This window comes from Struthio camelus, chromosome 17 (genome assembly GCF_040807025.1).
Source record: "Struthio camelus isolate bStrCam1 chromosome 17, bStrCam1.hap1, whole genome shotgun sequence".
Taxonomy (NCBI): domain Eukaryota; kingdom Metazoa; phylum Chordata; class Aves; order Struthioniformes; family Struthionidae; genus Struthio; species Struthio camelus.
The window spans coordinates 17,447,206-17,460,130 of NC_090958.1; the positions used below are offsets into that span (position 1 = coordinate 17,447,206).

Sequence of the window (12,925 nt, forward strand, 5' to 3'; positions counted from 1 at the left end):
GGAAAGCCAGACTGCAAAATGAGAGTCTCTACAAACTGTAAGGCTGGAGAATATTTGTTTACCTCAATTGCACATTAGGAGCTGTTTCCAACAATAGATGTGTTTTTTATTACTCCTTAAAACTATTTTTAAATGGCTATAACCCTCTTAAAAAGTCTCCCAGGGATATGAGAAATTAAGCTAGTATAAGCATGACAAGTATATAAACTAGGCAATTTTATCAGGCTCTAAATCAGCATTACCATTTCAACCATGTATTTATTCTTGTCTTAGCTGCTAAGACAATAACAACTACACCTAGCATAAAAATGACTTTGAATATCAGCAATCAAAGATGATTAAGCATTATATAGCAGATTTAAACACAGCGAAACCTCCACAAAATTGCTCTGTGCAAAATGAAGGGAGGAAACACACCTGTATTACACTTCGATTTGAGTGTGGCAAATTACTTTGTCAATCACTTCAGTTAATTTACTTCTGTGCTATACACAATGGGAAGATCAATACTGATGAGAAACTCATTTGCAGTGTGTTCACATTGGCAAATTTGTGTGAACTACACACTGTATGTGAGTCTCCTACACTAGCGCCCGTGTATGAATAAAATTATTCGAATAAGAAATTACAATATTTGATTGCTAAAGCAAACAAAGTAGTACGCTCCAGAACTCTATTTTGAAAACAGTTATCCCCTCAAGATTCACTTATGTTATTTTTAGGTTTTTGGTATTATTTATAAATAACAGTATTGACTTTCCTGCTTCTTAACAAACTCCTTTTTTGCTTTAGTTCCAAGGCTCACACTTTGTTTCTGTCTGGAACGTCTCGCTAGTCCGCGACGGCTCGTGCCGCTTGCTGCTGTCTGGCTGCACAGCAGCACAAGCCCACGAACGCCGCTGGAGTAATCCCAGGTACTGGGCTGCCTGTAACACACTGCTACTGCGCAACAACAGGCGACTGCTGAAAGTGTTACTGTGAAGACCTGGAAGTTCTGGGCTGTTGGCTTTCATTAGTCTTTTTTTAAAATCACAGAAGTATTTACCGGAGGGAAAATAATATAGAATTACACAGACTTTGAAGAAAATCTGAAGCAAAACTGACAAGAGTCAGTTTGGCCTAAATTGGGACTTCCAAACGTGGCAGTATCCCTTTCCAAATAACACTGGCATGGACATTTTCAAGGAGGCAGATACTCAACTCCCAGAAACTTCCCACAGGGTCAAGGTGCTGGGAGCGTTTCAGAGGCATTTCAGCATAACTGGCAGGCAGGTTCCTAAAAGTCACCAAGATATTTCACTGTAACGGGAAAATCTGCCTCCCACTATACAGCTTAGAAGATCTTAAGTAGTCAAAGCTGCACTCAGTTTCCCAGGAAGAGCCTGACATAAAGCACTATTGAGCAGTTGTAACTCTACTAAAACCTATGTGAACTCAGGCTGCTCACGTCCTGCGGGAGCACGACGTCAGCTCTTCTTACACTTGAAGAACCGGAGCATTTCCTGTGCATCTTCTCCATGGTCATCAACGGGAACATATCATTTGTTTCTGGCATTGATCCTTCCTCCCAGCCCTCTTTTCACCATTTTCCATTCAAGCTGCCTGTGCTTGCATCCTCCCCAGCAACAACACTCCCTCCCCTTCAGCACCTGCAGTCTCCAGCATATATTGCCAGTTCTCTTCTGCTGTGACTTTAAAAGCCTTCCTTTATCTATCACCTTTGTCTAGCCATAGTTCGGCCTCTGGCCCTTTTTCTGAGGCACTCCTACAGCTTATCCCATCTCCCTTCACTCTGCCAGAGAAGCTGGTGAGACCCTTCTGTTTCTGCCATCAGAACCTTCTCCTGTTCAAGTCTCTCTACTCTTTTTTCATGTCACCTCAAGTTTTTGCCTTAGGACTCTTATTCGAAGCCAGGCTGAACTCCACTCTGGCCTTCACCTCCACTTCTGCTCTCTCTACATTCCCTCTGCTCAGATATCTCCACTTGACCCTTTCTACTTGCTCTGAATTTCAGCTTTTGTCTTCCTCTCTCTTCTACTAGGAATTCATTTGCCTATTCAGACTCCTCCTCTTCATTAAAATCAGTCAAAGAAACCAGCTGCCTCTTCCACAGCTTTGCAATGCGAAGATTACCCGGCCTTGCATCTGCTGCAAAGGAAGGGAGCAGTCCCTTCCCAACACAAGGCAGGCAGAGAGGCTGGGGGGAGGATGCCCTTCCTTCCCGTGAGTCACAGATGTATTTCTAAACAACGCAAACATGTTTCAGGCCAATGCACTCCCACTACAAGAAAAGTGATTTGGGATAAAATCCCACTTGGAACCAAAATTGTACTCTCTTGTAGAGGTGAATAACACTGAACACTACTGATGTTCAACACACATCATCATTTTAAGATTTTTTAGTGAAGAAGCATTGTAGCTTCCTGCCATTTTGCCAACTCAAATCTCCATTAACGCTACACTTGGCACCTGTGCCAGCGGTTTATCATCACTTTCTCAGTGCCATGCTTCCAAAATATCCAGCCACAAAAAGTCCCTGTCTGAATTTGTACACACCACAGGTCCATACCTGCAACAAAATGCTATCATTGCCTTGTATGGTTTATTTAATAACCTGCTAAAACAGTGACACTTCCATTAGATCTGTTATTTTACAGAACTGCAAGGTATACAGTGGCTAGGTATCTAGCTTCTTAATCAAGGCCATAATGTTCAATCCCAAGCAAAAAGCCTGCACAGGCGCCTCTTCCCAAGATATAACACTCTTTCCATCAGGTAGATGCTACAGCCAGGTGAGCATCGCAACATTCAGACTTAGTGTCCCACCCCAGACTCTCTCTGTCACAAGAAATTCTTGCATAGTGTGGAGTCATTGTAGAAGAAAATCCTGCAAAGTACAGAAGACATCGTTTCATTTGCAACTTCTGTGCAGCTTTCCCAATCCAGCTGTGGACAGCAGAAGCATGCTAGCCCCATTAGTTCTCCAGTCTCGGGTATCCGTTCCAGGTGTGCAGAGAGAGACGACAAGTAAGGGGTTAGCAGAAGTATTGGCACAAAGGTCTTTAAAGGGCAATATGTCTTTGTGCAAAAGGGAAGGTGTTTATGAAACTTTAACAGGCAGACAATGAGATACAGAAGGGACCAGTCTGTGGGAAGCAGGGAAAAACAGATGAGTAAATCCCACTAAAAATAGCCAACATTTGAAAGTCTCATTACTTCATGTTTACCTCTCTTGTTTCAACGACTCTGACACGGAGATCCCGTCAGCTCTTGTTTCTCAGAAAGGAATATGAAAGAGACCATGACAGATCATAGTCACAAAGAACTGTTCAGTTAAAAAGAGAATCAAGTATCCTTACCCTTGTTCTGTCCTCAATTTCATAGATGCGAAGCTGCATGGGAACATTAAAGCTATGCAGGATATTTCCACCAAACACCAGAGAATCTACTGGAGTATAAACCGCATGTATCCACCCTAGAGAGGGAAAGCAAAGAACTGAGAATGCCTCATGCTATGCAGGATTACAGAGCAATTTATAAGTAAATTTTCACAAATCCATGAAGCCCATTCTGTGGGGTATGAGAGAGGATAAAGCAATGACACAATGACAGGTTAAAATGGTATGCTCGTAGCCACACTTTAAGATTGTAGCGACAGCAGAAGAAAGGCATCTTGTGATGTACAATCTTACAGCCCTCTGTAAATTGGGTTCTTCTATTTATCCACAGAACAGTTACAGTGTTTACTGAGAACAAGCAAGCTTGTGACTCAACCACATCCATGACTAAGAAGTAAATTCAGTCTCCTCAATATACTTGGCTCTCAGATGCAACTTCTGGCACCTGCAGTAGGGTTGCAAATCAAGTTGTCAGTGAGGGTGGGCTAGGGCTGTGGAACTGGACTGAGTCACATCAAACTTATTTCACACCAACACCAGAGCACACATCTTCAGATGTCAACAATTTCAGGTTATTAGCAGCCCTCCCTCAGAGGTGAAAGTTTTGTATCCTATTATCAACTTCCTGAGGCAACTGAAAATCTTTTCACTCTAAGTCCCCAGTTAAGGGATTTAACATCTCTGCTACTCAAGCTGATGCGACTGTTCTGACCCTATCTTGCAAGGGACTGATTTCATTTCACAGGCTCCAAAGCGAGGGAAGAATTTTCTATCGCAACGAAAAACCAGACCTAGCAATTCAGGCAGCCCCGCACCAGCTCTTCTGTTTGGGCATTGTTTGCCTGGTATGTCAGCAGCTGAAGCACTGGCTCTACAAGACTCTGATCTCCGCAGTGAAAAAGGAACTGATCCTGCTAATGATCTGGGACCCATGGAGACTTGACACTTTTTTTTTTTTTTTTTTGCCTTTTTAATGAAAAGCATTACAATTTAAAAAACAGCAGACAGCAAAGCAACATAGGAGGTGGCCAATTTTCTCCTAACTGTGCACTACTTTCCATTAAAGCTGTGGAGGCTTTCCTTCTCTTCAAGATCAGTGAGGGAGTAGGAAAACGCCATTCAGCCTAGAGGGTCCTCCAGCTAGCTGCTGCGAAAGCCCTCCTCTGCAACCATCTTTAAACCACAAAGACCTGGAAAGTTATGCCTGAGAAGTCCTTGAGCCACAGCAGATGGCAGAACTGGGGCTTTAATTCAAGGGCATATTGGTAGAAGAGAGGAAGGAAAGCAAATCCACATTAGAATTTTTTCCCTAGAAACACAAGTTCATCCCTCTAGATACGTTTTTCTTATAAGTCTAATTCCACATGATAAATGTGATGCAGGGAAGAATGCAAGGTGCCCCGTGGCCCTGGCAGCTCTGGGTATTGCTTTATCTTTCCTACTCTACTTAGCATAATTTCAGTTGCAGAGCCACTCACAATAATTCAGTATATTTGTTACTTCAAAATCAAGACCAATCAACTGTAAAGGATCTTTCCCCCCCCATAAAGGTATTGTGGTGACTACACAAATCAATACTATAAAATCTCTTCACAGTTTAAGTAGTTCACCACCTCACAGGAAGTACATCTTTTTGTACTAGTAGGAATCTACTGGAAAAATAAATGATCTTCTTGAACTTGGTCTTTGGGAAGGGAAAAGGTCTAAGGCTAAGGAATTTGGGGTTATTTCTTCCACAAGCTAATCAAAGATTTATGTGATTTAGGGAAAAGAATGGAAACCGTATGCTAAAGCAAATCTGTTGCTGTGTCCCCAAAGCTGACTTACTGCACAGGTGGGGAAACTCAGGGTCAACCTTGTGTGATAATTAAGTTTAATTATCAGTTTTATAGCTGAACAACCGATACGCAAAAAGGTGATGTGATCTGTCCACGTCTACACAACAGAGCAGTGGCGGAAGACAGGTCAGAAACAGCCAGTCACCAGCAAAACATTAAGGAGTCCTAACTATTAATTCACACTCCTGTTCTCTCAGCATGGATCAGCCGATATACTGGAGCTGACAGCTGCAACAAGATATTTTAATGGAATGATCAACATCTTCCTAAAACACAATCTGTTATCAAAGATTTACAACTCAAGTAAAAAAAGTAACTGAGCTGAAACCTGGCTTCCTAGCGCTATATGAAAGGTGGAAAGGAGATATGCTTGGTTCTTTCATTTTATAAGAAATAAAACAAAAATCCATCAGTGTAGTTGTTCCTTAAGTGCATTTTTTTTTAAAAAGCCACACAATTGCCTCCTCCTATAAATTATATTTTGTCAGTGAAAAAACCATATTGGAGTTCAACTGATTTCATTATTTCTTGCTCTTTGGGTGTCAGCGTCATCACACCTTCCCCGAGCCTGATTAGATGCCAAGGGTCTTCGTATTAACGAACTCTGGACTTACTAGGTGTTAGTCCCAATAGGATTGAGAAAAACCTTCAAAGGATCTGTCACTGGCTAAAGACGACACTTCAGCAAATGGTGTCCCCAACACCACAAATCCTTAACAGAAAGATTAATGAACAGGAATACAGTTTCAATCCTGTCACTGTTGAAGAGCTGGTAAAGATGTAAACTGGAAGTCCTCCCCAAAACACCTGAGACAACCTCTGCTTGTGTGGGTAATATACTTAAGTTTCGCCTTACGTTTATAAGCCAGGTAGCTACTCCTCTTACTAACGATCAGTACCTTCAACTGACAGGTGTAAACTCTCGGCTTCTGAACCAGCTAAATACCAGGTCCTTCAAGATAAATATGTTTCTAATAACAAGATTGAAAATATTGCTTTTTACGACACAGTTCTCAATAACAAAACCCTGAAATAACAAAGCACTGAAATCCAGCAGGGTCAGGAAAAAAAAAAAAAAACGGAGACCGTGTGACACACAGAAAGACTTAACCGCAAAGCCCTCGGACTCGCCACACGGGATCAGCCAGGGCACCCTCACAGAACGAGGTGGGACAACTGGCCTGACGTCCCGGTGAGAAAGCCTCCTCTTGACTCCCCGTTAGGACAAATTTTGCATCAGCTCCTCAGCATGCAGGGGACACTGACTTCTGTCGCCAGCGAGGAGACGGAAAAACCATATGCTAACATCCTCTCTCTAGCTCCCAGCTCTCCGCCTTCTCTAGCACCTAGCAGAAGCACAGCTCCACAACAAGGGTGTCTTCCTTGGCTCTTGGGCACGCAGTAAGAAAAGCTCCCTACCCTGAGCCACAGTAGAAAGAACTCCAGGAGCAGCACGGGGATGGGAAAGGCCGATGCCGGCGGGCCCCCTCCCTCTGCCGCAAGAGAGCGCCGAGCGAGGCACGCAGCGAGCCCCAGGGAAGTCCTCGCTCCTCTCTCCAGGGGCTCGTTTGCTCCCGCGGCAGGATGCCACCAGCCCAGCTCACCTGGCTAGCACAGCCCCTCTGCCGTCACAGGAGGCAGCCCGACACCGGCGTCACCTGCTCGTAAGACAGTTTGGCCACGCAGCTGTGCAGCATTTTTCAGTCACACTGCATCCCAAAACAGTTTCAACTTGCCTGAGGAACAGAAGTGCAACATCGAAACAGCAGAGGCACATGAAGCATGAAGAGGTGTGCTCCAGGGATATGAGACGTTATAGAAAAGGTTAGAAAAGAAAAGATGGAAATAAGATAGAAAAACACAGGAAGATTGGCACAGAAATTGCAAATGAAAAGATCTCCTCTTCTGATAATTTAACAAGACTGTGTACAGAGAAAACCTGAAGAGGCCACTACAAGAGAAGCAGAAGTAGGAGGAAAGAAAGTTGTAGGGAGACAAGCGAAAAAGCAGGAAACAGTTTCCACAAGGGTAACGTATTGTGGACGTGAGCTCAGGGAACACATCAGCTTGGATGATACATTCAGTTCATTCCCACAGCTTAGATAGAAGCACGACTAAGAAAGAAACTGTGAGGAGGATGAATGCTCGTGGTGACCATTTGCAAACAAGAACATCAACCTTCTAAGCTTCCCACAGACAAAAGGTTTTAAAGCGGAAGAGAGATCTTCTGAATAGGAGCAAGGTGCGCATACACAGCAAAAGACACAAGCGTTTGTCGCACTTTCAGCTAGGCAGTTGGCTTTTGCTGGATGGACTGACAGGTCTGCTGACATGTATGATCACGTCCCTCTCTGCCGGACAGACTGTCACCACTGCTCACGTACGTTGGAATCTTTCAGCTGTCACAGCAAAAAACTGCTATGCAGCCTCCAATTCAGACACCTCTGAAGGGAGCGTAATCAAATCTCTGCTCAGTGACTGCATCCTGCTGGTTACATGAATCCTGGTGCTACTGCACAACCCTGCATGTTGCACAGGTTAGGGCAAGACAGGAGGTGATATTTCTCCCTAAGGTAAAGCAACACAGAATAAAATGCCACAAGTTTCATTGTATCCTTAATGCATCAAAAAAAAGGAGGGGGAAGAAAGAAAGAAAGAAAGAAAAAAGCACTAGCGTAATATCAGAACAAAGGGATTAAAAACTGGGAAAAATAAAGATCCAAGGAATAAGTTATGGTTCATTTTTGGTTGAAAGACACAAACAAAAGCACCTGCAGAACATTATCTGAGGCTACGATTAAACTGTGTAGATGAGTAAGAAATGCACACTGTGTGGCTTCAGGGACCGGTAAACTCTTCCTTACAGGTCACCAGTTTCAAACCAGCCTCTGTCGACAGCAGTACTATTTGATCACTGTTTGGGGAGGCCAAATGCAATCTGCAGCAGACACCACTGAGCAGTTACCAGTCATCTAAGGAGGGGGCTAGCGACTGAATGAGTGTGCAAGCGACCTGCCCTTCCTTCGCAGAGCGGTCCGAAAGCTCGTGGCTGGAGCAGACTCTCAGCGCAGGAGAGCGGCTGCTGCACTGCCACTGCGCAGCCCTGGCCTGGGAGCAGGGTACGTCCGAGCACGCGCCAGCCAGCCCCCTAACAAAGTCAGTTCAATGGAGAAGAGAGAGCTTTGGGAGCGCAGACATGGCGTATGCTCTGTTCATAACCCCCATCTCAAGCCTCAACAAGAGAGCTGTTCACTTCGTTTTTTCCCCAAAGTTGACCTATTTTATTTCAGTTCTTGGTGATCAGTGAGAACTTTTTCCTTCCCAAAACAATCCTGCTTTATGAAGCCAAGCCAACATGGAGCAGGAATTTCATTCAAGATGTTCAGAAACACCCTCAGCTGATCTACAGTAAAGAATTACTCCACCACTTCTAAGATGCACTTGAATATTTAGATGTTATCATCACAAGCAAATCACGAAGGTAAAATTAACAGTAACAAAAGCTTTTCTGAACAGTTAAAAGAAAGATATAATCTCATTATCTTCTGGAATTTTTATAAAACAAGTACTATTAAACATTGCAAACTCGCTAGAAGATTTCAGGGGCCTGCAAATTCCAACTGTATCATCAATGATGCAGTCGTCCAGCTGAGAATAACAAAAAGGAATATTAACTTACAAGGCTATGGGGCAGACTACAAACCCCAAGCCAGAACTGTGGTACATCTGTGTCCACTGAGTAGATAACTGCGTAGATATTTTGCTTTATGATACAGAAGGCGTACACATTTTCCTGCAACTCTACAGCAACTTGTGGTGGAAAAGATTAAATATATACATCCCAAAAATAAAAATAAAAGACTAAGGAGATAATCCTACAGTGGGCACTGACAGCAAATGAGACATGATTTCTCTCATTTCAAAAGAAGAGTTATTGTGTCATAATAGTGCCTACAACTGAATGTATCAAGGACACATCATGTTTACATTTTAAAAGTAAAAAATGAATAGTAACAATTTTGTCCCCAGTAATACAAGTAATATGGCAACTCTCAATCTTACATCATTAAGCTGTGTTCAGCAAAGCAAGCAAACTAACCACTATGAATATACTGCCCTCAAAGACCATCAACAGACCTTGGATCTCCTAATGAATATTATCTGAGCCTTCATAACTTTCAGATGACGTACTCAGGTCCAAAGAGGTAACCCAATTCATCAAAAATCCAAAATGAGACAGTTCATCTGCTTGGAATTAAAAACTAAACCCAGTAGCAGACAGACCAGTCAGTTACGCGTTGCTCTCTTACAGCATGAGCACACAGGCTGGTGCCAATAGCTTGGAAAGGGACCCAACCACTATTCAGGGGGTCCAATGTCAGATGTACCAGACCTGTCCTGTGTGTAATTCACAGCTGTGAAATGACCTGAGCATATGCAGAAAGCTCTGCGCTGCGTTTAGAGTGAGACCTGAGCTACTGCATGTGCGACAGCAGAATCCTCTGCACATATACATATACCTCTCCTAGGGCCACCTAACTGAGTAAAACAGCTCAGAATTTATCCCTAATCTCTTTTCCTCCACACTGGCACCTTTGGATACGAACCACCTTGTTTTTCGTTTACAGTATAAAATGCCAGCCAGCAAAATTTGGGAAAAATTACCCCCCTAAACCATTCTCCTCTCATTGGGGGTTCACGTGTAGTTGCATGTTTCTTCCAGGATCTTCATTTGATTAGAATTAAGTAGAACACTGTACAGGAACAGAACTAATATTCAACGTTAAGCTGTCACTTTCTATGTAAAAGCAGACACTCAAGGCAAAAATTCTCCTCTCTGATCCTCTCCACTGATCTTCATCACTTGGTCCCTAAAGGTTCCACGCATGGAGCTTCCATTAATGTCAGTGGAAACTCCTGAAATGGGAGAAGTTAAGAGCAACCAAAAATAGCCAGGCAGCTACGCAGCCCTAGTGCAACTCCCTGCAAAACATTCTCCCAGTCAGATTTTAATAGCCTGTCATTCCCCTTGATATAAAGGCTATATGCTACCTTCTGGCCCCATTACATAATAATTCATCACATACTGACTGGCACAGCAGAGGTGACCTAGGACCGCACACTCATAATAAACAGAATCCTACTGATAACCACTGATATAGTATTTGAAGCACTCTGAACCCTTCCAAATCGCTGCCTAAAGCCTAGCGTACAACATCTCTTTCCGTCCTTTCCCAAAAAACATTCATCAGAGAAAAGTCATTATTTCTGCATTTGACTGAAAACAAGAAATTTGGAGCACTCTCGTGTTAACATAATAGACATCACAGAACAATGAAAACATGTTGTTAGACTGTGGCTCATTCTTCATCTCTCAAGAAATTAGAGAGATTATAATAGCATCTTTCCCTATGAAAGGCCCAAAGTGCATTACAAAGAACATAAAGTAAAGCAAACAGTTTACTCTTCGGTGGAACACTGCCAGCTCCGAGGTGAACAACTGTTACATAACAGCGCGCAGCCACCAGCTTCTTACTAGCACAACAAGTCTAAACAGGAGGCAGGCAGGAATGCCATGTCCAGTTGACAGCAAGTTGCCCTGTCTGCATTTTGACCATGGAAAAGCCTGACAAAGCAGCATTGCAAAAGTCTTCTACAATATCTAATGACAATGTATGATTAAATTCTTGGAAATTAAAAATGCACAGTGACTTCTTAGACCATTACAGTATGGACCATGAAGTGGTCTATTACTTGGACCGTTACTGTGTGATTTAAAGAACGGACAAGAGCCAATCAAAATGGCCTGTCTACCTAAGGATTTCTTTTTCCTTGCTACACTACCAGTTCACACACACAAACAACATTTCATCTCTTCAACGGATTTGTATTAAAATTACCTATCTGTAAAGCCTACAATAAGAACAATAAGCTATACAGAGTCAAACCAAAAGCACGTCTAGTCGTAAACCTGCTGCCTCTGACAGTGATCAGCAGCAAAAGGTAATAGGATCAGAGTTACCCTTCCTTACTATTAGCCTTCTCCTTCTGAAGAAACCTGTAGTATTTGTGCAGGACTTTCTTGGACCAATCACACTACAAATCTTGGAGTCTAATCACATCTGCAGTTAAGTGTCACAAACTTCTTTTGAAGTCAGTGAAACTGATCTTCACTGAAAGAGAAGAAAATCCACCATATCTATCCATATTCTAGTAGACAACACTATCAGTAACTGGCTTGAGTTCACCTTTTCAGGCCCATAATCATGATACTCTGATTTCACAATATTAACAACGGAGACAAATACTGCAAGACAAGTTTTCAACAAGAGACTACTAGGTGGCCTGCTTGTGTGTCCCAATTTTGCAAACACTCTTAATTTTAGGTACAAGAGTCTACACCAAGCACACAAACATAAGCACACAAGAAAAGGTCTGTTTTCTTTTTTCTTTTTCCTTTTTTTTTTTTTTTTTTTAAAAAAGAGAGATCTGGCAGAAAATTGAGGAAAAAAGCAAACAAGCCTAATACATTTCAAGCTACTGCAAGATGTGGATTGTAGAGGACAATTGGGAAGGAGGGGAGGGACCATATCACCGTCAGAGTCCCATCATTTACAATCAAAATGACATACTCAGCAAGACTACAAGACTCAAAAGAACAAGCGGACTGAAATGGGATGAATCTTTCATTTTGCATATGTTTAGTTTTGAACTCAGGTTTAGGTAACCATAAAGTTTAGGAGTACACAAGAGGAACCAAGGTGGTGTTCAGAAAATCAAGACGGGAAGGAAAGTACATGCATAAAGCATCACTTGAAAAATAAGTGTAAGAATAGAAGTAAAAGATGGTTTACAGAGCATAAAGACTAGATTTGCAGGTGAAGGGCGGGGGGGAGAGAAAGGTTCCTGCTGTAGAGAGAGAAAGGTTCCAGCTGTAAAAGGAGAAAAATATGTAAATTTGAAGTAAAAGGACAAGCACTAAATATATTTAAAAGCTGGATAGCACTTTTGCATTAATTTAGTGAGCAGTATTTCAAACAGGCTGCAGGGGAGCAATCAGGATATAAGTGAAGGAACAAGTGGCTGCATACAAGCCAGAAAGAAGCGGTTACAGTAACCCTGAGCTGTAGAAATCTGAGGGATGCTACCCAAACACTGGCTCAGTATGTCCCTAACACAGTGATAAGAGGTATCTAAATATTTTCTCCATAACGAACACCACAACGGACTCCAAACACTTCCATTCCACACATCCTCCCTGCAAGTCATCATCGGACTCATGCGCTATATAGAAGAAAGCTACAGCACAAATAATATGGGACAAGCTCTAGGCTTGATTGTAACTGATAAAATGTTGTTGTGTCTCTGCTAAGACAATAAGCGAGCACTGAGGTTACACTCTTCCTCTCCCAGATCATCACAGCTTACACCTGGAACTGATAAAATGTTGTTGTGTCTCTGCTAAGACAATAAGCGAGCACTGAGGTTACACTCTTCCTCTCCCAGATCATCACAGCTTACACCTGGAAAGAGAAGAACTCTATCTACAAAGAATCTCCCTTCTATTTGGCAGGTGGGTCAGACAGATATGCAACAACCGCTGTCCACCGTGTCAGAGCAAGATGTGTTACCTCGGCTAAACTCCATCTGTTTAATCTTCCCTATGGTTAAGTGTTCAACAGTGTTTGT

General features: G+C 42.6%; 1 protein-coding gene across 14 annotated transcripts in view; it reads right to left on the reverse strand.

Annotated features, from left to right (window-relative positions):
* Positions 1–12,925, reverse strand: part of KDM2B (lysine demethylase 2B) — a 122,501-nt gene that overhangs the window by 60,769 nt on the left and 48,807 nt on the right. For all 14 annotated transcript variants that reach the window (XM_009666600.2, XM_009666599.2, XM_009666594.2 and 11 more), the window contains one exon: positions 3,360–3,475. In XM_009666600.2, coding sequence (XP_009664895.1) covers positions 3,360–3,475 — 116 coding nt within the window. The remainder of the gene's footprint in view (positions 1–3,359; positions 3,476–12,925) is intronic.